The sequence below is a fragment of the Pleurodeles waltl genome, chromosome 11 (genome assembly GCF_031143425.1).
Source record: "Pleurodeles waltl isolate 20211129_DDA chromosome 11, aPleWal1.hap1.20221129, whole genome shotgun sequence".
NCBI lineage: Eukaryota > Metazoa > Chordata > Amphibia > Caudata > Salamandridae > Pleurodeles > Pleurodeles waltl.
This window is the reverse complement of record NC_090450.1, coordinates 993,156,200-993,181,179: the sequence shown is the minus strand read 5'-3', so window position 1 is coordinate 993,181,179 and position 24,980 is coordinate 993,156,200. Positions and strand designations below refer to the sequence as shown.

The 24,980-nt window shown below is 44.2% G+C and overlaps 1 protein-coding gene across 4 annotated transcripts in view; it reads left to right on the top strand.

The window, feature by feature from the left end:
- The window catches only part of SFSWAP (splicing factor SWAP), a 474,828-nt gene that overhangs the window by 417,239 nt on the left and 32,609 nt on the right, over nt 1-24,980 (top strand). For 3 of the 4 annotated variants that reach the window (XM_069215345.1, XM_069215346.1, XM_069215348.1), the window contains exon 16: nt 11,265-11,432. The exons of the other annotated variant lie outside the window; for it this stretch is intronic. In XM_069215345.1, coding sequence (XP_069071446.1) covers nt 11,265-11,432 — 168 coding nt within the window. The remainder of the gene's footprint in view (nt 1-11,264; nt 11,433-24,980) is intronic. 4 annotated transcript variants of the gene reach the window in all.

Genomic DNA, 24,980 nt, shown 5'->3' with positions numbered 1-24,980 from the left:
TGCAAGCGACCCAGCTTCAGGCTCTTATACAGAAGAGCACTCGCTAACCTCCCAAATGCAGAAGCATAGGTTTGAGGAAGAGCTACAAGCAACTGATGTGGACCATACGCAAAAGCGTATCTTCATTCAGCAGGGGACAGGAAAAATAAGCACCCTTCCCCCCATTAGGAGAAAGAGGAGGTTGGAGTTCCAGACGGAACAAACACCACAACCAAAAGTGGTGAAAAGAGTTACACCACCACCCTCACCTCCGCCCGTGATTGACGTTTCACCAGCACAAACTCCATCACACTCCCCAGCTCACACCACCATGAGCCAGGGTGACCAAGATCAGGACGCATGGGACCTATACGACGCCCCAGTGTCGGATAACAGTCCGGAGGCATACCCTGCGAAGCCATCTCCACCAGAAGACAGCACCGCGTACTCTCAAGTGGTGGCTAGAGCAGCACAATTTCACCACGTAAGCCTCCACTCAGAACAGGTCGAGGATGATTTCTTATTCAACACACTCTCCTCCACCCACAGCTCATACCAAAGCCTGCCTATGCTCCCTGGTATGCTCCGGCACGCAAAAGACATCTTTAAGGAGCCGGTTAAAAGTAGAGCAATCACACCAAGGGTAGAAAAAAAGTATAAGCCGCCTCCTACGGACCCGGTTTTCATCACTACACAGCTGCCACCAGACTGTCGTTGTAGGAGCAGCTAGGAAAAGGGCCAACCCTCACACATCTGGAGATGCACCACCCCCAGATAAAGAAAGCCGCAAGTTTGATGCAGCTGGTAAAAGAGTCGCAGCACAAGCTGCAAACCAGTGGCGCATCGCGAACTCCCAGGCACTACTTGCGCGCTATGACAGAGCCCACTGGGACGAGATGCAACATCTCATTGAACATCTGCCCAAGGACTTACAAAATAGGGCAAAACAAGTGGTTGAGGAGGGACAGGCCATCTCCAACAACCAGATCCGCTCCTCCATGGACGCTGCAGATACAGCTGCACGGACAATTAATACATCTGTAACTATCAGAAGGCATGCATGGCTCCGAACGTCTGGATTTAAACCAGAGATTCAACAAGCAGTTCTCAATATGCCTTTTAATGAAAAAGAACTGTTCGGTCCAGAAGTGGACACAGCGATTGAGAAACTCAAAAAAGATACGGACACTGCCAAAGCCATGGGCGCACTCTACTCCCCGCAGAGCAGAGGGAATTACAGCTCATTCCGTAAAACGCCCTTTCGAGGGGGGTTTCGGGGTCAAAGCACACAAGCCAGCACCTCACAAGCCACACCGTCCAGCTACCAAGGACAGTATAGAGGAGGTTTTCGGGGACAATATAGAGGAGGGCAATTCCCTAGAAATAGAGGAAGATTCCAAAGCCCCAAAACCCCTACTACTAAACAGTGACTCACATGTCACTCACCCCCTCCACACAACACCAGTGGGGGGACGAATAGGTCATTATTACAAAGCATGGGAGAGAATCACTACAGACACTTGGGTTCTAGCAATTATCCAACATGGTTATTGCATAGAATTTCTACAATTCCCTCCAAACATACCACCAAAAGCACAAAATTTAACAACACACCATTCCAATCTCCTGGAGATAGAAGTGCAGGCACTATTGCAAAAGAATGCAATCGAATTAGTGCCAAACACACAAATAAACACAGGAGTTTACTCACTGTACTTTCTGATACCAAAGAAGGACAAAACACTGAGACCAATCCTAGACCTCAGAGTAGTGAACACTTTCATCAAATCAGACCACTTCCACATGGTCACACTACAAGAAGTATTGCCATTGCTAAAGCTGCACGACTACATGGCAACTTTAGACCTCAAGGATGCTTATTTCCATATACCAATACACCCATCGCACAGAAAATACCTAAGGTTTGTATTCAAAGGAATACATTACCAATTCAAGGTACTGCCTTTCGGATTAACAACCGCACCAAGAGTTTTTACCAAATGTCTAGCGGTAGTCGCAGCACACATAAGAAGGCAGCAGATACATGTGTTCCCATATCTAGACGACTGGCTAATCAAGGCCCATTCGTTAATAGAGTGCTCAAATCACACAAATCATATCATACAAACCCTCTTCAAACTAGGGTTCACCGTCAATTTCACAAAATCCAAAATTCTGCCACGCAAGGTACAACAATACCTGGGAGCCATAATAGACACATCAAAAGGAGTAGCCACTCCAAGTCCACAAAGAATTCAAAATTTCAACACCATCATTCAACGCATGTATCCAACACAAAAGATACAAGCAAAGATGGTATTACAACTCCTAGGCATGATGTCATCATGCATAGCCATTGTCCCAAACGCAAGACTGCACATGAGGCCCTTACAACAATGCCTAGCATCACAGTGGTCTCAAGCACAGGGTCACCTTCTAGATCTGGTGTTAATAGACCGCCAAACTTACCTCTCGCTTCTGTGGTGGAACAACATAAATTTAAACAAGGGGCGGCCTTTCCAAGACCCAGTGCCACAATACGTAATAACAACAGATGCTTCCATGACAGGGTGGGGAGCACACCTCGATCAACACAGCATACAAGGACAATGGAACGTACATCAAACAAAACTGCATATCAATCACCTAGAACTTCTAGCAGTTTTTCAAGCACTAAAAGCTTTCCAACCAATAATAGTTCACAAATACATTCTCGTCAAAACAGACAACATGACAACAATGTATTATCTAAACAAGCAGGGGGGGACGCACTCCACGCAGTTAAGCCTGCTAGCACAAACAATTTGGCATTGGGAAATTCACAACCAAATTCGCCTAATTGCACAGTTTATACCAGGGATACAAAATCAAGTCGCAGACAATCTCTCTCGAGATCACCAACTGGTCCACAAATGGGAAATTCACCCCCAAATTCTGAACAATTATTTCAAACTCTGGGGAACACCTCAGATAGACTTGTTTGCGACAAGGGAGAACGCAAAATGCCAAAACTTCGCATCCAGATACCCACACAAACAATCCCAAGGCAATGCCCTATGGATGAACTGGTCAGGGATATTTGCTTACGCTTTTCCTCCTCTCCCTCTCCTTCCTTACCTGGTAAACAAACTCAGTCAAAGCAAACTCAAACTCATATTGATAGCACCAACTTGGGCAAGGCAACCCTGGTACACAACGCTGCTAGACCTATCACTGGTACCCTGCATCAAATTGCCCAACAGGCCAGATCTGTTGACACAGCACAACCAAAAGATCAGACACCCAGATCCAGCATCGCTGAATCTAGCAATCTGGCTCCTGAAATCCTAGAATTCGGGCACTTACAACTTACCCAAGAATGTATGGAAGTCATAAAACAAGCAAGAAGGCCATCCACCAGGCACTGCTATGCAAGTAAATGGAAGAGGTTTGTTTGCTACTGCCATATTAATCAAATACAACCATTACACACACCTCCAGAACAGGTAGTGGGTTACTTGCTTCACTTACAAAAATCTAACCTAGCTTTCTCTTCCATTAAGATTCACCTTGCAGCAATATCCGCATACCTGCAAACTACCTATTCAACTTCCCTATATAAAATACCAGTCATTAAAGCATTCATGGAGGGCCTTAGGAGAATTATACCACCAAGAACACTACCTGTTCCTTCATGGAACCTAAATGTTGTCCTAACTAGACTTATGGGTCCACCTTTTGAACCCATGCACTCCTGCGACATACAGTTCCTAACCTGGAAGGTGGCATTTCTCATCGCCATTACTTCCCTAAGAAGAGTAAGCGAGATTCAGGCGTTTACTATACAGGAACCTTTTATACAACTACACAAAAATAAAGTCGTCCTAAGGACCAATCCTAAATTTTTGCCGAAGGTTATTTCACCGTTCCATCTAAATCAAACAGTGGAACTTCCAATGTTCTTTCCACAGCCAGATACCGTAGCTGAAAGGGCACTACATACATTAGATGTCAAAAGAGCATTAATGTATTACATTGACAGAACAAAAAACATCAGAAAGACTAAACAACTCTTTATTGCATTTCAAAAACCTCACGCAGGAAACCCAATTTCAAAACAAGGTATAGCCAGATGGATAGTTAAATGCATCCAAATCTGCTACCTTAAAGCTAAACGACAGCTACCCATTACACCAAGGGCACACTCAACCAGAAAGAAAGGTGCTACCATGGCCTTTCTAGGAAACATCCCAATGCAAGAAATATGTAAGGCAGCCACATGGTCTACGCCTCACACATTCACCAAGCACTACTGTGTAGACGTGTTATCCGCACAACAAGCCACAGTAGGTCAAGCCGTATTAAGGACATTATTTCAGACTACTTCCACTCCTACAGGCTGATCCACCGCTTTTGGGGAAATAACTGCTTACTAGTCTATGCAGAACATGCGTATCTACAGCGACAGATGCCATCGAACTGAAAATGTCACTTACCCAGTGTACATCTGTTCGTGGCATCAGTCGCAGTAGATTCGCATGTGCCCACCCGCCTCCCCGGGAGCCTGTAGCAGTTTGGAAGTTACCTTCAATTATTTATATATGTATCATCTCAACCTTAAATAAGGTGCATACTTAGTCACTCCATTGCATGGGCACTATTACTACAATTCAACTCCTACCTCACCCTCTGCGGGGAAAAACAATCGAGGATAGAGTCGACGCCCATGCGCAATGGAGACAAAAGGAGGAGTCACTCGGTCCCGTGACTCGAAAGACTTCTTCGAAGAAAAACAACTTGTAACACTCCGGCCCAACACCAGATGGCGAGCTATTGCAGAACATGCGAATCTACTGCGACTGATGCCACGAACAGATGTACACTGGGTAAGTGACATTTTCATTTCTATGCCACTGCACTCTAGTTCAATTGCTTCTACCTCACAGCACGCTGACACTCTACAACACTGCACTGGCTGCCACTATACTCTACACCACTCGTTTCTGTGCTACTACATTCTGCACCAATACACTGTATTCCACTGCACCCTATGCCACTCTGCTATGCCCCAGGACACTCTATGCCAGTGCACTCTACGCCAGTGCACTCTAAACAACTGCACTGTATGCCACTGCCCTTTACGCTGCACCACTGTACTCTATGCCACTGGTCTCTGTACCACTCTACACCACTCTACGCACTATACTCTAGGCACTATACTCTGCACCACTCTACGCCAGTGCACTCTATACCACGTGAGTCTACTCTGCAATGACACTGCAACACTCTGCATTATTGCATTCTCTGCCACTCTATTGTATGCCACTCTATTCCACTGCACTCTATGCCACTCTACCCCATGCCACTCCATGCCACTGCACTCCAAACCACTGCATTCTATGCCAATGCACTCTAAACAACTGCACTGTACTCTGCACCACTGCTCCTATGCCACTCTACTCCACTCCACACCACTATGCCACTAACTTTTAGCCATGAACAGCAGCCACTCTGGTGTATAACATGGCTAAAACACATTGGCAGTGCCAATAATTCTTGCGTAGATTAGACCTATTGGCTTTGCCAATGTTTGTTAGTACTATGAGGTAGTCCCTGAAAGAAATGTGAATGTGTAAGTCCTTATTTCAAACATGCATTACACACATCATAATATAGGCTGCTACAAAATGTGCCAATACATTTCGGTTAAATAAAATAAGTCCGTCTAAAATACAGATTTTAATAATATACAGTTTATACCTAGTACTACTTTATTTTTTTATTTTTTATAACAGTCCAAGAAAACCACACACTCTACAGTTCACCTGTATCTTTCCAAATATCTTTGTCATCAGAAAGCTTCAAGTGACTCCTTTGATTAAAGTCAGTGCAGGTTTCCAAGCCCCTTTGCATTTGCAGATTTACCAGTTGCACACATTTGCATTTCTTTAGGGAAGGAGACCCCCTGGCAAGAAGGCCTTCTCTTATCTGACTGCCCCTCCCTCCCTCAGAGCACAGGAGCCTCCCTGCCTTTCAAACCAGCTGGGAAAACTGATCTGCCCGTAATCTCGCCCTGTCGTTCATTGTCCTTTTGGTGAAAGCCTAAAATTACAGACAAATGCCGTCTGTTAAGCCTTTCAAATTACGGGCAGTCTGTGAAATTTACGGACGGGTGGTCACCCTAAGTTTAGGTCCGGCACGCCACTTTTCGTGCAGTTTGTTACAAAAGAAAAAAGTTAAGAGGAGTCGGGGATCTGCCAAAAAGATGTTTCTTATTATAGCTTCGATAGCATGTATTGCTCAGCGCTAGACCCAACAAGCATTGGCAATGCCAGTAGGTCTGGCTTTAACTGAATGCTGTGAAGCGTACCATGTAAATAGCATGGGAATAGGTATGTATTTGTGTGAAATCAAAGATGTGTAGATCCATTTTGGTGTAGATTAAAAGGTCAGGTGACAGTTGCTCTGTCGAGCCAGACCTAAAAATCCATGTAGGTTAATGGCTGCTCTCCTCTCATCTGTGCTACTGTCAGAGAAAAGCAACATAAATTATCCAGTTAACTAAGACACCCTATTAGCATTCCAGTGCCATGTGTGTGCTCCTGAAAGATCAGGCTCAGGAAGCTGGATGAATAAAATCAATGTTGCTAGAGGGCAAGCACTTTTTTTGTGGAAGCACACAATGTCTACCCAATCAAAACATACGCCTGGCTTCCTACATGTGGGTGGAGCCAAAGCCCCTCTTTAGTGGCAACCACAAAATTGCCTAGCAACTGCTGCGCTGTCAAGCCAAAATATAAAAATGCTAAATGGATTAATGCCACACTCGAGATGAATGTAGAACTTAACTCCGCACTTTGCTGGTGCAGTGGAAATCTATCCAGTTTCCAGCTAGATTGAAATATTAGCATGAGACCAAGCAGCCAAGTGTGATTTAAAGGGTTAACACTTTTGTTTTTCGTGGCAGTTCTTTTTTAAAAACATTTGATGATTTAATAACTTTCGCACCAAATGTAGATTTAGGCACATGAAATTTAGTGGTCACTTAGCATGTTGGGATTTATTTTCAAATTTGTGTAGATCGAACAAAGCGGGACGGGGCCAAAAATTATTAGTTTGCTAATAGCGTTGGTGCTGTATGACAAATGCACAAAACTTGGTAGACATTTAGATGGGTCAGTTTTCTATTGGTATGTCAAATTTTGTGTCTGTCTGGTGGGCAGACGGGACACATTTTTTTTTTTAAGTAATAGCTTTGTGAAAGCTGATATTTCTGCATAAATTGTAGCAGGTGGTTAGCAAGTTACATCTGTGCAGGTATTTTCACTTATTGTACCGATATAAAGGAGCGTAGGCTATTAAGCATTTATAATCTACTGACAGCTTAGACACTCTGGTGGATTTACACGAGAGTTAGCATAGGTCTAGAATGCTTATCCTACTCTCCTGTTCTCAGATTAATGCAGATCCATCAGTGGGCACATTCAAAGGGGGACCAAATATGTGTTAATTTGCTAATAAATGTGTCACTGCTTGAATCCGGGCAAAATGTGGCATATGCCTTAACTGTTTTAGCTCTCCGTTGGTTCGTTTAATTTTGAGCGGATTGTCCAGGGTCAGACAAAGATAAATTAAAGAAAGGGGGCATTATAAAATTTTATTAAGTAATAACTTAGGAGTTGTTTGAACATGCTTGAAGTTTGCCAGGTAGTTGGCATATTAAGTCCAGGGAAAGAATATCAGATTTATGAAGGTCAGGTGTGAGGGTAAAGTGTAAAGGGTCTGTCAAAAATGGATACACTGTAGGTGAACACAGAAAAGCATGAAACAACCCCTAGAAATGCACTGGACAGTTATATGTAATGCACGACTCACTCTATAATTCACACCTGCACTATGCTCAGTACGCCTTTTTCCTCAAGTGAGTGTTTTTTCAGAAAGAAAAGGTCTTTGAACATTAAGCAAGTTATAGAGTGTGTTGTGCATGGAATAGCATAACTGCAACGTTCAGGGATTTATTTGATATGTGTCTGTACAATAACTAACCTTAAGGTGTTTTTTTCAGTTAATGTATAGTTTTGCTGTTTCAATATTTCTGGATTCAATTGCTGTACATTGTTCTGCCATTTAATGTGATTGCGTCCATAGTTGTCTTTTTATCTTTTTTTGTGGGATTTTTCAACATTTTGGTAGTGTCCCTTGTATACTAATTTAAATAAAATCCTGCAATTGAAGTTAGTTATAATCCCAAGCTGCTTATAAAAACATGGGTACAAAACCCTTCAATCAATTTGAACTCTCTCTGAACTGTTTGAAGCTAAGATTTATTGTCTTTTCAAAACTTTTGAGACTTTATGAAATTCCTTCATGCTGTATTGATTTGAATGCAGTTATTACACTGTGACTCCGATGCATTTTGGATAACATGCTTCATCGAGGGACTTGTCATACAACATCTAGTAAATAAAGATTTTTGATTTAACATTACAGTAATTTTGACTTAACATTACAGGAAAAGGTTTCATGCTCCGAGGTTAAGTCTTTAAACTCATGATAGTTCGCAACGTCGAGCTGTAGTGGTGAAAATGCGGAAAGAAACACCCATGTTATGTAACCACAATTAAATATGTGCCCAGGAACGATGGCCAAAAGCAAAGAAACGTGTTAATCTTCAATTGTAAATGGTCATGCAGCTATAAATATGTAAACAAGTGTCCCTAGCTTGCAGATAGACATCAATACTACCAGTCTGTGATGGAGTGAATGAAAATTAGCGAGGGAGGCGGCGTTCTCCTTTCGTACCCCGCCGTGGGTGAGTCGAGTTTTCCTGCCAGTTGGCACATGTAAAATGTGGCAGTTGACTCAAAGTTCAGCGGCCATGATTAGACGTAAAGATGGCTTAAAGGAAACAGAAGACTAAAACAAACATACACCTAAAATACAGACAAAACCTCAGAAGAAAAAAAAAATGAAAAAGTTTTTCCAAATATTTTAGCATGATAAGTGTTGAAGAGGGAGTGCGACTGTCTTTAAAAATGCTTTAACAAAAGAATAGCAATCGCGAAACCTGTTACTATTCATCAGTCTATCAACACAGTTACAAAACAGAATAACTCATGGTAGAAACATCCTTGTTAGTGCTGTCAAAAACAATCCATATGTGCTGTTGATGCACAAAAAAGGCAGTCCTGTCCTCATAGTGCACCCCTGGGACCAACATAAGTGGTCTCAACACTCCAGTTGAAGAGCATATAGCTATCTCTAGGTGGTTTAAAAACGATGGCCAGCTCTCCTAAAGGTCATGTATTGAATGACCCAACCCAGGAGACTTACTGTAAGTTTTTTTTTAACGTTTCTGTAGGGGCTGCTGCTGTGCTCCTTGCAGCCCTCCACAACATGTAAATAAATCCTTTGTTGTGACCGTTTTCAAAGAATTAATGCTGTCTGGGGAGCTGGCATGGGCCACGGGCCTCCCCCGTGGCTCCCAACATAAGCCAAAGTTATGGTCACCCACCATTTAAAAAAAAAAAAAAAAAAAAAAGCATGGCTGCTACCGCAAGGCTGCTCGCTGACTGAGCCTCGGGCCTCCCCACGCAGCTTCCAAATCATGGCAGTGTGGGTGCCAGGGTGGGACAGGCCGTTGTGATAACGGTAATTGATGGCATCTGAAATGAAGTCATTGATTATAAAACTATGCATGACGGGTGTGTGAGTAATAATTACTAGAGATGATTATAACTGGTGAATTGCAGTGGTTTTTAGAGTTTTAAACATTAATTGACATTTTCATCTATCTGTAACAGCACATTAACCACACACACACACTATTATAATGCTTCACAGTTGTAGATGTACTTCATTGTTTGGTGTACTCTGAACCATAAAGACAAATGAAAGATTGAATTAGGCTGAGCATGTGCTTCTCAAGGGCTGATAGAACATTTCAAAAGATGAGTGCACATTAAGGCTCGACACAGTGGGGTAATCATGGTTTGCCATGGCTTTGGTTTTGGATGAGTGTGCTTTTTAAGGTTTCTCAGAATGTTGGATTGGGCAGAGCTCACCATGGTTTGTTGAAAATATTCAAGTGGATGGAGCTGATTTCACCATGGCTACTTTCAATGGATTGGAACAGCATGTGCTTGTCTCAGTATTAGATTGGACTACGCTCCTTAAGGTTAGTTATGGAAATGAGCAGGACAGTGTGGGCCACATTTTGTTAATGTCATTTCTCCTTCATTTGTTATCATTTTGCTGTGGATTACAAATAGCGTGGCTCTTACAGCTGCACAGCTACCGTTATGGTGGGTCCCATGTGCTCTTGCCTGCGCAAGAACTTGTCAGAATAGTCGGTTGTTTTCACATGGCAGTACTTTTGTGTCCTTGGAGCTTCATTTTAAAACGTTCCTCCCCACTGTGTTTAACTGAGGTGTCTGTACACACAGCCCCAAATTATTCATGCTTCTCCACTTTTCTGACAGCCATCGGACAGAATTGCTTTGCATTTCTCGTGAACACGCACTTTACATGATGTGCTCTAAGGTTTCACATAGTATAGCAATTGTTTTTAGTGAAACCAAATCTTGTAAAAATATATTGAAACTGCTGGACACAGCCGCTACCTATTGATGTAAGCTAGTTTCCATTATATGCGACCGTGCTGTCGGGCGGACTTTGTTCCCAGCATGTCTTCCATCCCATGTAAAGCTTCTTTAAAGGAGCTGGAATCCCTACTAGACTTTTCAATCTATAATAGACATCCATAGCTTTTCTGGAGAGGGAAATAAGTTCTAAACAAGGTTTGCTTTTTAATCTGGTATAGTACCACATAGTGTTTTTCGAAGTCTTAGATGAGCTTTTACCCCTTGGGAGAAGCACTTTTATAACTATAATGTCCCATTCCGAGATCATTGCTCTCTACTTGTAGGATACTGCCTTCTGTTTGTCAATTGTGATCATTTTATTCCTGTGCCCTAAATATTAATTGCTGCAGTAGAGTTTGTTGTCCTAGGATGTTTAGGTAGTTTGGCAAAAGCTTTATCAATAGGACCTGTTTACTTTGACCTATTAAAGTACTGTAATGTTTCAAAGCGTATGTCTCAGCCGAGGGATGGCATTTGTTCAGTAGGAATGAGCTTGCAGTGCTACGTCTGAGTCTAGTATTCTGCAAGGCTACCGGTACTGTACAAGTACACAAACTGCTGTGTTTCCTTGTCTTTCCCCTTGTCACATCCTTTTGAATTGCCACAACATTTACCTGATAGGGCATTTCTGCCACATCTTATAATCTTGTTAATCCTTTCCAGAAGTCCACAGGAAAAAAAGAAGAAAAAGCACTCACGAGCACACGAGTCGAGAACGAGGTCTCCCATGTCCTATGCATCTCCGAGCAGACCATCAGCATACAGGAACTCTGCACACTCAGCTAGTATCTCTCCTGTGGAGAGCAGGGGCTCCAGCCAAGAACACTACAGGTAAAGAATCCCTCAGCCTACAGCACAGCAACAGTATAGTGAGTCTTGATGGATGCTGTGAGAGATCGGAGGAACTACTCTAAGTGAAACATTGTATCTCAGGGGGCTGCTGCCCAGAGCATGCAGGGTATGAGATAACATAATCTGGAGAGGCATGAGTGGGATACACCAATGTGCACAGGAGTCCCCACGAGAATCCCTGCATTCTGACTATGTGCATCTGTCATTTTAGTTCTGAGTGAGATGACAGGAACTACTCTAGGTGCATTTTGAAGGCGTGTTCTACGGTTCCTGCAAATTAAGGAGGACTACACATTTTGTCAGTATGGACTTCAGAATATAGGGACTCCGTCCACATAATTCATCAGTATGTGCTGACACAATTCCTAGCTACCTCACAGTGCGCCCTCTGAACCCTTAGTATACCAGGTAGTATCAACCTCGAGCATGACCAATCTGCCTCCCAAAGAAGTCGTGGAAACAGATCTACCCTACTGTTGTTGCTTTGCATGTCCAAGGTACACTCAAGAAGGATATGAAAAATGGCTTTTCAGACATTTATTAGAACAATATTGTTGTATAGAAAAAAATAACTGTGGTTATTAGGCAGATGAAACAAAGACTTGTGACCAGCACTTTTAGAATGCGTAAAAAAGATAGACAGTTCAACCATGATAATGTTGCTATGTTGTGACACTCCTATCTGTTGCTACCTATACTGTCAAGATCAACCCCCCCCCCCCCCCAATACCTGATATGATGTGACAGGAAGCCAGTCTGATGTAGTGTGGACTATTGTCCTTTGCAGGATGGAGGTAAAAATGAGCAGAGCTGAATCTCAGTCACAGTGCACCACGTTCCAGGATAATGCCAGCAGAAGTGCTCCTTTGCTGAATTTAGAACAGAGGCAGTTCACATAAAAATACTGTTCATATCTCACCGTCTCAGAGATGGGGAGCTAATGTGATGTTTTGTCTGGAGCTCAGAGGTGTCTCCACTGGACAATCAACATACAAGGGCATCGCATTCTATGTTCGTAGCTTTGGACAGAGTGTACAGATTCCATGAAATGAACGCTTACTAGGAATAAACTCCATGTACAGTGTCTTCTCAGCACATCATCTTATAAGTGTAAAATCATGTAAAAAGTCACCATCAAAAATAGATAGCAAGCTTAAACATGCAATCTAAAATGGAGGAAGCGCAAACCCTAATGTGCTTCACCACAGGTGGTGCCGGAGCATGTAGGATGTCTCGATATACAATCCAGGCAAGGCGTGGGTGGGGTAGGCTTCAGGTGTGTGCTCTCTTCTGAAATGTCATTGATAATAGATTTTAGCTTGAGTGTCCTCTTGTGTGAACAGCCACTCCCCAGTCTCACAGAAGGTTGATTATCTTAAACAGTTATCACCTAATACTGAATGTTCCTGAGGCTTAACATTGTAGCCAGTGAAACGAGGTAGCGCTCCCCGGCCATGCTCAAAGCACTGGTTCACTGTTACCAGAAATGAGTTCACAGCCAACCTAGCACTGGTATCCCATAGCCAAGCAGGCTTCCCACACTCATCACCAGAATGGCAGTAATGTGTATAACAGAAGCTGACAAAGTGAAATATGAGGCAGATTACTGTTTATTTTGATGAAAGATATGATTCAGGTTTGTTTCTTAAACAAGGTTAACTTACAGGCGACCCAGAAGCAGCCAGTGATGTTACCACCTAGACTTGCTGCCTGTCTGATTAACCATCAATCATAAAGGCAACATTCAACTGGTGCAGTGCTCAGATGGCTTCACAAGAGTCTACCCCCCCATCTGGAGACAATATTCCAGTGGAGCACAGCTCCCACCGAAAGAGACATGAACATAAATTTAGCAACTAGTTGCCTAGTCTTGTAACTGTCCCAGGGAATACAGGGCACAGTTACTTTGACTGGGGCCCGGCTGAATGAATGCAGTTGTCATAAAGCACCCCTCTTGTGGACGAATTTATCTTGGTTGATTTTGCGTATCAAAGCCATTGTTTTCCTCTATAACTCCTGCCAGCTGCTGTCACCGAACTGCTTCCAAATGGCCTTTTACACTTTAACACTTGTTCATGGCAATAAACCAATTTTTACACCACCTGCAGATCACCAGAAGATAGAGGTTGTGGTGCTCGATAACAAGGCCTCCTAATCCGAACACTTGCTATTTGCCTGCATACTGTTGGATTCTGCTTTGCAAAGCTTCTCTTGCCATACAAATGGAGCAGTCATGGACTGCCCTAGGATATTGTCTCTAACCAAAGCTGAACAGGAATCCTTGGCCAGACCAGCGTGGACAATGCCAGCGAAATCAGACGATGCAAAGTTTGGGCAGAGCTCTCTATTAGAGGTTATGCCTCCTGGCCCCACCCAGGAAGTGACCTAAGAGCAAGAGGGGCCACATTGACACAGTGCCCAGCTTGCTTCGAGAGAAAAGGGGCGTGTCGAAGGGGTGTGCAGGTATTGGAATGCAGCTCTAAGACTGCTCATCAGCTGCCTCCCTGCGTAAGAGACAGGCAGGACCATTTGTCCAGCTGTGGTACAGCTGCCCATGTTTTAAGTATACTGCTGGTGTAATGCTGCCTGGTGACTGCTGTGTGTATGTGCTTGTGCTTTTGTTTATGTGGGTGTCTAACTGGTTGCCAAGGGTGTACATTGCCTAATACTGAGTATTCTGGTTGCCAGCCTGTGTTTTTATTTTTTTGTTCAGTCAACAAACTAAAGTTTTCCAAATCCACATTAAATAATAAAATAAAAAACTAGGGGTGCTTTTACGCGATCTGATTGCCTTATTCTTCGTAGTGGCTGCAAATAGCTTGATTGTCAAATGAAAAGAGACGCTCATGACTGAGCACAATTCTCAGTAGAAACATTTCTAGAAAAAAAAAACTAAACACCCCTTTTAGTTAATTATTTTTTCCAATGTCCAAAAATTTACTAAGATGCCATTTCTGAGTGTTTGTACACAAAGGTAGAACGGGAGCTCGAGTTCAGCATAGGCGCAGTGGGGATTGATAAGAGTTAGTCCAATTTGAGGGCCCAATCTGAAAACAAGATGGTGGAGGGCCCGGTAGTGTGCTTGGTGGTTGTAGGTTTCATGGTTTTTGGTGCATGGTCATTTAGCCTGAGCTAGCAGGGTAGGGTCAACAGAAGAGCTCCCTGGACTCACTGTTCTCCCTTGTTAGTTTCTTCTGCATATGAGAATATTGACCAGTCTTGTGCTCCTCAGTCGAGGTTGCATCCTGGTGTGGTGATGTGTTGAGTCCAGCGGATCAGTCTCCCATTGGTTTCCCTGTGGGCTGTTTTGCTAATTTTTAGTTCTCACCTACCAGCTAGCTTTTAGCTGTCTAGAATGCAAAAGCCTCTTGTGCTCAGTTCCAAAACCTTAGTGGGCTTCGAGCCCACCCATTGCTTAACATTGGTTGACACAGTCACTCTAATGTGCTTGCTTCCTAGGCGATGCTTTGCCTTCCTTTTCTTGTGTTTGTCCCTTCTGTTTACTATCTTTTGATTGGATGACTTGTATTCTTCCTCTGCCCGTATTCAGGCAGCTACATTTTTCTTTCTTTCAGCACCTGTTTTCTAGCTCTCACTCCCTTTTGTGCTGTTTCCCACCCTCTCAAAAACCCGGCCCACCCCCACACACAGTTTTGCCCCCATCTTTCCTCCCAAGCTCAGCCATTGCGTTTTCCACCCTGTTACTGTTTTTGTCTTCCTCCAGGTCTAGGCTTGAGCAGCTTTGTTGTTTCCTGGCCCCATCCATGCTGCTCCTTCTCTCACCTGATCCTTCAGTGTTCCTTGAACACCCTCACAGACCTTTCTGCTTTCTTGTTGTTATTGATTTATTTATTTTGTGGGAGAGCTGCCATTTGCTGTTTGGCCGTTTCAGAGTGCTGAAGAGCACTTACACAATAAAACATCAAATTTAAAAATAGTGGCATCTGCCATTTTGAATTGGTAAATAGAAAAAAAACAAAGATGGCGCTTGCATCGTGGCTCATTTGTGTGAATGTCATTACGCTTTTTTTTTTTTTGCTTTTTCCAAATGCTGAGAAATGTACCAGTGTACTTGTTTTTTTCTGAAAGTGATTTGCCGTTTCCAAGGTAATTTTTCTCTTTAGATGCAAACATTATTTTGTGCTGACATTTGCCTCTGTCAGAATCTGTGGCAGTTCTTTATGAAGCCAGACGATTCTTTTAGAGACAACAATTTAATAAAACAAAGTATTGCTTGCTTGGCAGTCGACGTTCTTTTACTTTTTAATAGTTTTACTTCATGTGATTACAGCCAATGCTGATGTGGTTTTTCAATGTGTAGTTGCGATGTCTGTCCCTGAACTCCTAGCTCGCAGCGTTAAGCATTCTTACTGTGATGTCCTGGTGAGTCAGAATGTAATTTATTTCAGACAGTTTCCGAAGTGACAGACTGGCTGCCACACTGTTCCCTCATCAGGCAGAGGGTCATTCTCCAGGTACCAGTTACTTCTGGAGGCCTCTGTGGTCTCCAACATCCACAAAGTCTCAGGAGGAGCTCAAGGTTCTTTTACACTAGCCTCCTCCTCACCCTCCAATGTCAGCTGAGTGGCCATGGCCATCATTGGCAGTTCTAAGCACCATCCCCAACTTGTAGACAACCTTGACTTGCTGTCTGGTGGCTTACCTCAGTCTGTGGTGGCCTCGTTGGGTAATACAGACTCACCTTGAGGCTTGCTGCCTGTAGTGCAGAGAGCGTAACTTTTTTTTCTAACCAGAACCTCCCTATATTTTTCGCCCCTGGATTACACAGAGGTGTAGGGCCAAATATACCCCCCCCCCCCCCAAACACTCATTCCTGCCTGAATGTGATGTGATGCTTTTGAGTCTTCCATACCTCAGTTATTTTCTTCGGCCTGAATGGGGGCCTCCTGAAATGCTGGGGGGACCCTGATGGAGTAGGGCTACCACTACACCGCAGGGGTTGTGTTAAGCTGCTGTGTTTGCAGATGCTTGTCAGATTTATACCCATATTGGAGCAGTCCACATTTCCTCCTGTCTCTCTTCCTTTGCCCAACCCTTGAGATAGGAGGAAGGATGTGGAGCTACGAGAAGAACTTAGGACATTCTTACATTATGCATTGTGTCCTAAGGTGAACCATCCTACTGCTGCTCTCATCTTCTGGGGTAGTCATTGCTCAGAGTACTCGTTGTCATCTGTCTGCTAAAAGCGCAGTGTTGTCCAGGAAAAAGCAAGAACCCGTCCAGTCCTAGCATGTCTATAAATCGTATGCATCTGCCTCCAATCACAGTTTCTACTTTGCAGTGGTCGCACTGTTCTTTTTTGGAAAATCGGTTTACTGAGCTGTTACTTTTCAGAACAGACCAAAACCATTACACAAAATAAATATACCTTGATTTTCATTCAGACACAATGAAAATGATTTACTCTAAACAGAGATGTACCTCTGGCTTCCCACTACCTTAAGAAGCGCAACAAAGGTTTTTTGGTGGGCAGGGGGTGAGGTAAAGCTGATTGGGTGCTCTTAAGCGGAAAATAAACAGGTACAAAGCAGTCCTCACAGTTCACCATTCAATACTTCCTTCCATCTACTGACCCCCATCTTATCTGCTGTTTTTGTAGCTTACCGTAAAGTCCCACCAGCAACATTATTTTCACCTAGTTCATCTTGCATCCATAAAATCTTGTGGTGATCTCTTAGAACCCATGTCTTACCTTCAAGGAACCCACAGCAAACCCAAGACCTGCAGCCATCATCCAGTCCTTAGTAAGCTGTGTCGTATCACTACTTCTTTTTAATACTCAACTGAGGTCTCAAAAAATGTGAACCTTACTGCCACTGAATATCAAGTCCTCCCTCTCGTCCACTGCCCTTGTTACAGCCCCTCTGTCACAGATTCCTGTGTTCAATGGTGGTTGCTAATGCTTTCCAAAATATTTTGGTACAAAACAAGATTTTTCGTATTGTTTGTTAGCGCTATTACTTACATGCAGTGTCTCACCACATTGTACCACTGGAAAGGTCAGGAGGTCAAAGGGAGCTCAGTAACCCCTTGTAAGGAAATGCCTCCTTGGCATGGTTACCCCCTGACTTTTTGCCTTTGCTGATGCTATGTTTTGAATTGAAAGTGTGCTGAGGCCTGCTAACCAGGCCCCAGCACCAGTGTTCTTTCCCTAACCTGTACTTTTGTATCCACAATTGGCACACCCTGGCATCCAGATAAGTCCCTTGCAACTGGTACCTCTGGTACCAAGGGCCCTGATGCCAGGGAAGGTCTCTAAGGGCTGCAGCATGTCTTATGCCACCCTGGAGACCCCTCACTCAGCACAGACACACTGCTTGCCAGCTTGTGTGTGCTGGTGAGAACAAAACGAGTAAGTCGACATGGCACTCCCCTCAGGGTGCCATGCCAGCCTCTCACTGCCTATGCAAGTATGGATAAGTCACCCCTCTAGCAGGCCTTACAGCCCTAAGGCAGGGTGCACTATACCATAGGTGAGGGCACCAGTGCATGAGCACTGTGCCCCTACAGTGTCTAAGCCAAACCTTAGACATTGTAAGTGCAGGGTAGCCATAAGAGTATATGGTCTGGGAGTCTGTCAAACACGAACTCCACAGCACCATAATGGCTACACTGAAAACTGGGAAGTTTGGTATCAAACTTCTCAGCACAATAAATGCACACTGATGCCAGTGTACATTTTATTGTAAAATACACTCCAGAGGGCACCTTAGAGGTGCCCCCTGAAACCTTAACCGACTATCTGTGTAGGCTGACTGGTTCCAGCAGCCTGCCACAACCGAGACATGTTGCTGGCCCCATGGGGAGAGTGCCTTTGTCACTCTGAGGCCAGTAACAAAGCCTGCACTGGGTGGAGATGCTAACACCTCCCCCAGGCAGGAGCTGTAACACCTGGCGGTGAGCCTCAAAGGCTCACCCCCTTTGTTCCAGCACCACAGGGCACTCCCGCTAGTGGAGTTGCCCGCCCCCTCCGGCCACGGCCCCACTTTTGTCGGCAAGGCCGGGGGAAATAATGAGAATAAAAAGGAGGAGTCACTGGCCAGTCAGGACAGCCCCTAAGGTGTCCTGAGCTGAAGTGACTCTAACTTTTAGAAATCCTCCATCTTGCAGATGGAGGATTCCCCCAGTAGGATTAGGGATGTGACCCCCTCCCCTTGGGAGGAGGCACAAAGAGGGTGTACCCACCCTCAGGGCTAGTAGCCATTGGCTACTAACCCCCCAGACCTAAACACGCCCTTAAATGTAGTATTTAAGGGCTCCCCTGAACCTAAGAATTTAGATTCCTGCAACTTACAAGAAGAAGAGGACTGCTGAGCTGAAAAACCCCTGCAGAAGAAGAAAGAAGACACCAACTGCTTTGGCCCCAGTCCTACCGGCCTGTCTCCTGCCTTCCAAAGAAACCTGCTCCAGCGACACTTTCCCAAGGACCAGCAACCCCTGAATCCTCAGAGGACTGTCCTGCTTCAAGAAAGACAAGAAACACCAGAGGACAGCGGCACTGCTCCAAAAGAACTGCAACTTTGTTACAGAGGAGCAGATTTAAAGACCCCTGCAAATCCCCGCAAGAAGCGTGAGACTTGCAACACTGCACCCGGCGACCCCGACTCGACTGGTGGAGAACCAACACCTCAGGGAGGACCCTCCGGCGACTCCGAGACCGTGAGTAACCAAAGTTGTCCCCCCTGAGCCCCCAAAGCAACGCCTGCAGAGGGATTCCCGAGGCTCCCCCTGACCGCGACTGCCTGAACCTAAAGTCCCGACGGCTGGAAAAGACCCTGCACCCGCAGCCCCCAGCACCTGAAGGAACTGAACTTCTGTGCAGGAGTGACCCCCAGGAGGCCCTCTCCCTTGCCCAGGTGGTGGCTACCCAGAGGAGCCCCCCCCCCCCCTTGCCTGCCTGCACCGCTGAAGAGACCCCTTGGTCTCCCATTGAAATCTACAGAGAACCCGACGCTTGTTTGCACACTGCACCATGCCGCCCCCGCGCTGCTGAGGGTGTACTTTCTGTGGGGACTTGTGTCCCCCACCCCCCCCCCCCCCCCCCCCCGGTGCCCTACAAAACCCCCCTGGTCTGCCCTCCGAAGACGCGGGTACTTACCTGCTGGCAGACTGGAACCGGGGCACCCCCTTCTCTCCATTGAAGCCTATGTGTTTTGGGCACCTCTTTGACCTCTGCACCTGACCGGCCCTGAGCTGCTGGTGTGGTGACTTTGGGGTTGCTCTGCACCCCCAACGGTGGGCTACCTTGGACCCAAAACTGAGACCTGTAAGTGATTTACTTACCTGCTAAAAATAACAATACTTTACCTCCCCCAGGAACTGTGAAAATTGCACTGTGTCCACTTTTAAAACAGCTTATTGTGTTTTATGTAAAAAGTATATATGCTACTGTGATTATTCAAAGTTCCTAAGTACTTACCTGCAATACCTTTCAAATGAGATATTACATGTAGAATTTGAACCTGTGGTTCTTAAAATAAACTAAGAAAATATATTTTTCTATAACAAAACCTATTGGCTGGATTTGTCTCTGAGTGTGTGTTCCTCATTTATTGCCTGTGTGTATGTACAACAAATGCTTAAGACTACTCCTTGGATAAGCCTACTGCTCGACCACACTACCACAAAATAGAGCATTGGTATTATCTCTTTTTGCCACTATCTTACCTCTAAGGGGAATCCTTGGACTCTGTGCATGCTATTCCTTACTTTGAAATAGCACATACAGAGCCAACTTCCTACACCCCTGTAAACCACTGTTCGAAAGTTGACAGAGTGAGGTTGTGGAAGGCTCAGTACCTTTCTGGCAGTCCTTGTCCAGGTATCAAAAAGTAGAGTTTTAGGCAGTGGTGAACTGGTGCCTACTTCCCATCTTATTAAATGTTTCTACCATGTATCCCAGCAAAACATCTCTTCCATGTAACTGTAAATTCCTTTATGTGGATACAAATGGAAGTCAACTGTCATTCTTTTAATCTTACAACAAACTTTTTACATCAGTGACTAATCATGGACTAATCGGGGCTCATCACCACCTTCTTCAATACCTACATGACCCTCTTGGCCAACATCATCAGATCCCACTGACTCAACCTCATACCCTACGCAGAAGACAATGAACTCATCCTCTCCCTCTCTGAAGATCCTACCACCACCAGAACCACCTTTTACAGGTGCATGATAAGCGTTGCCAACTGGATGAAGGACAACTGCCTGGAGCTCAACACAGACAAAACAGAAGTACTGATCTTCAGCAACAACATCACTCCCTGAAACCACTCCTGGTGGCCCTCATAACTAGGACCTTCACCCACACCTACCATGCCAGAAGCCACTACCATCCTGGACAGCAAAGTTACCATGAATTCCCAAATCAACATAGTCTCCTCTACCTGCTTCCTCACATTACACATACTACAAAAAATCTCCAAATGGCTCCCCCACGACACAAGACACTTTGTCACAAAGGACCTGATCAACATTTGACTGGACTATGGCAACAGCGTCTACGCAGCGATTGCCACACACCTCCTACAGGGACTCCAAACCATACAGAATATTGTAGCCAGATTAATCCTCAACCTGCCTCAACAAACCCACATACCCCACCACCCTCCCACCTCAGAAACCGCCACTGGCTTCCCATACAGAAGAGATGCCAATTCAAGTTGATGATCACCACATACAAGGCACTACACAACCAGGGACCTCCCTACATCAGCCATCTCCTGGGCTTCCACTAACCTTCCAGACTGCTAAACCCCGTGTCTCTCGCCCACATCCAACGAAGCAGAAGCAAAGGACACTCCTCCTACCTCACATCGAACACATGGAATGACCCCCTGTAGTTCTGGTCTGCCACCTCTCTTGCGAAATTCAGAAGGGCTCTGAAATACTGGCTTTTCGACTTAGCCCCGCGGGCTGGCAGGCAACAGGATACCCTCTGGGGTGATCAGCTGTGCTATACAAATCGACTGATTGATTGATCTGCAGCAATCTTTAAAAGATGTGGGTATGTCATCAGTTCAGTCTTCAAACATTTCAGAATATCTTGGGTTGTGGGGCGAATGTTAGAGTCCCATTCAAAATCCCAAAACGAATATGTGGAATGAGAACACTCATTAACTGTTGGAGAGATGACAGACAACTTTCAATATGACTTTACTACCAGAATGAGTTGTTTTTTTAGTTGGAGTGCCTCCTAGGGATTTGCAGACCTGTTTGAGAAACATTTTTGTTTAACCCTGTGGATGAAGTGTGACCACACTACCTAGAGGGATATAATATGTTCTTTAAACATAGCAGCACATCTTAGCTTTGCCAATATCTTTTCTTAAGTTGTATTCACATTTAAACGCATGTGAAAAGCTGCAGTCCGCATTTTCCAAGTTCAGGCTGCAGTATCTCAGGTCGTTACTAAAGGTCCTGGACTTAGATGCTGCCTGCGGTACCTTGAGCCATTGCTAGCAGGCCAGGTTCTCTGGTTGTATTAACGTATGCTAATTAAATATTACTTTACCAAAGAAAAAAAAAACTAGAAATTCACTGGAAAAAAAAAAAAAACAAAGGTTACAGGGACGGTATAGTTGAGAAATAGAATTGAAAAAATGTTTTAAATTCACTAAAAAATAAAGGAAAGGTTACAGGGACGTTCTAGTTAGCTTCAAATTTTACAAGCACACAACCATAAACATTCAGCAGTCATAGTTCTAGTTCTCTGAAGTAATTGTAACTTGTGCCCTAAGGTAACTATAACTCGCGTCCTCGCCATGCACTGATAATTACCCCACATATTAAATCAGTCATGACATTTTCTGTGACATTATTGATAATATCACTGCAGAATTTGCAGTGAAATTATTGATGAGAAACCTGTGGATGGCGGGGCACGAGTTATAGTTACCTTAAGGCACGAAGTATAGGCACTTCCTAGAACTATAAGTTTAGAAAACCTTTTGCTTATGGATTCCTTTGCATCTTTCTAAGGGTTTTGATGTAAACAATGCAGAGAGGTCTAAGACCCCCTCTTTAACAAAAACCTAGGTAAACATGTTCTGGTATATAATTAAGGGAGAAAGATACAGGAAGCTTACTCTGCCTTCCAACTTCCCTAATAAAAACAAGCAAGTAGGCACTTCTGGAGTTGTAAATGAAAGTGACCCCGATGGCAATCTTACCCAGTAAACATAGTAGGGCCCCCATTCATTGATTACATCACAGAAGTGTGGAGATGAAACTCTTCCTGGCTTGATATCAACAAGGTTACACTTCTTTTGAGGAACCCTGTGAGCTGCAGGGTTTTCCTAGCTTTTTGCCCTCTAGCTGGACCCTGATGGGACCACTTTCTGCTATTCAAAATTTCTACTTGTCAACCATGCCTAAAAATTATTTAATTTGAGGGTCCTTAGCCCCAGGAGTTTAGATAAATATCAGTAATGTACCATCTTGTTACAAAATTGAGCTCTGAGTTAAGATGTTAGTAGTTTCATTACTAGGAATTGTATTAGAGTTTATCAAACCAAACTGCTATCTGTTGAGGCTCTCCCTTTTCCCAGATTAGGGTGATGTTTCCATGCTGCCCCCATCATGTGGGAGAGCAAACTCCCGTCTTGTGAGCTCACCCCCTCCAGGTGGTTGGGTCGTAATCTGGATCTGTCAGGATGGGGAACCCCAGCTCTCCTTAATATTGCCAAGGCCTTTGTACTAGTAGGTTTGAGTACCCAGTAATATCACCAACACTAAAGCGTGCCTCCCCCACCCCCTTCACCAAACGACCCCATTCTTGCAAAGATCTCCAGCAAATCTGTGGGATGGACGGAAAGATGCATTAAAGGTACATTGGTCTCATGTACCCCTGGAGACTGGTAGCCTTTTGTTTTCTTTGTTCTATAAATAATACCAAGAGGCAGGCAAAGCCAGCAGTGGAAGGAAAGCCAGTCAGGTTCATTTTCAGCCAGGAAAGATTCTCTGCAACCAAACAAATTAAAATAAGGACATTTTGTTTGTTATTGTTAAAGGCCATTGCAGCCTGGTAATCCCTCCATCCACCACATGCATCCCCACTCCTCACCCTTTTGAAATCAATAATCTTATTAGGTAGGAGATGCCTATTACGTCCAACTGTTAGCACCTTATGCCCTACTTGCAACAAGGTGTTTTTAAAATGCTTACTGGTGAAACGGTGACGCGGACCACCACCCACCTTTCTCCTCCTATAGATATATACCTACATAAGCTTAAATATTAAATTTCTCCTGGAGTGAACAAGTTATTCTAAAGACCTTTTTTCTCTTGATCCAAGTTTTGGAGCAGTGTTTGTTTTTTAAAGTGTTGAGCATACGTCTGGCCGATAGAGGACTCCTGAGACGGTTTAGCTCTATCTGTCTCATATGCATAAAAAAATAGCCTTAAATTCCATTCATATTGGGGTGGGCTTGGGCATGAAATGTGCCTGTCCATCTTTCACAGAGTCATATGATTGAGGCCATTGCAGTCACTCCAAGCACCTGCACTATCCAGTAATTCAGACATTTGCTTTCAGACATTGGGCAGTTGTGGTATGTCATGCCAGAGCATGTTTTCAAGGCATTATTTTGAAGAATGAGTCTGGTAAAGAAGCAAAGGCCATACTTCTTTCTTTCCATTAACATAGTTGGACATGATTTCACAAAACCACAATAACAATAAATCCAGAGTTTCACACTTCCCTGAACCTGTAGATAGCATGATCTTTAACTTAAGTAGACTTCCTCCGTACGTGTAACATTCTCAGCTATTTAGTTTGAGTTGCTCTGTTAAACAACTTTAATGGAAGAAAAGATGCGCAGGATGGGATTTCTAATCGATCTCCATGAAATGTTATTATGAATTCTTGTAATACAGAATGGGATTAGGACGATGGGCACTAAAATCTATAGGTGCTGCTTATCATTTGTAATACTTTCTGAAAAGTAGCGTTTGAAGAGCTGCTGTAAACCTAAACGGGGAACATACTGTGATGTTTCTTCAAGGTGTTTGATTGTTAGCTCCCCACAGGTGAAGAGAGATCATGGTCCATCGCTTACTCGTTGACACCCCCTTTGGATGTGGACCTGCTACTTGGGCTGAATTTTCTCTAAGCATCTCAGTGTGTGGTAGTTATGGATTCTCTTTTCATCTTCTGTAAGATAGTGAAGTCCTTTAGGTTGTCATTGACTGGGCTTTTGTTAATTTCCAATATCTTGAGATGCTTTGAATGGCTCCTCTTCTGGTCTGTCCTCTATTCCTTCCTAAGACTTCAACACTGGAGCTGGCATGTCAAAGTTGTGTTGCTTTGGTTTCTTCATCAGCAGTAATCGTTGGGCCCTCCTTCTGTCCATTTTCTGTTGCAGACAACAAAGGCCTGATTTCCGTGATTGTAGCACTTAAACTGCCTGGCTCCCCTTACTGACTGGTGCAGAGCTTGCATTGGTTATTTATGCCACATGGCCAGCTTCTGTTCATTCTGCATGCAGGAACCCAAAAGGG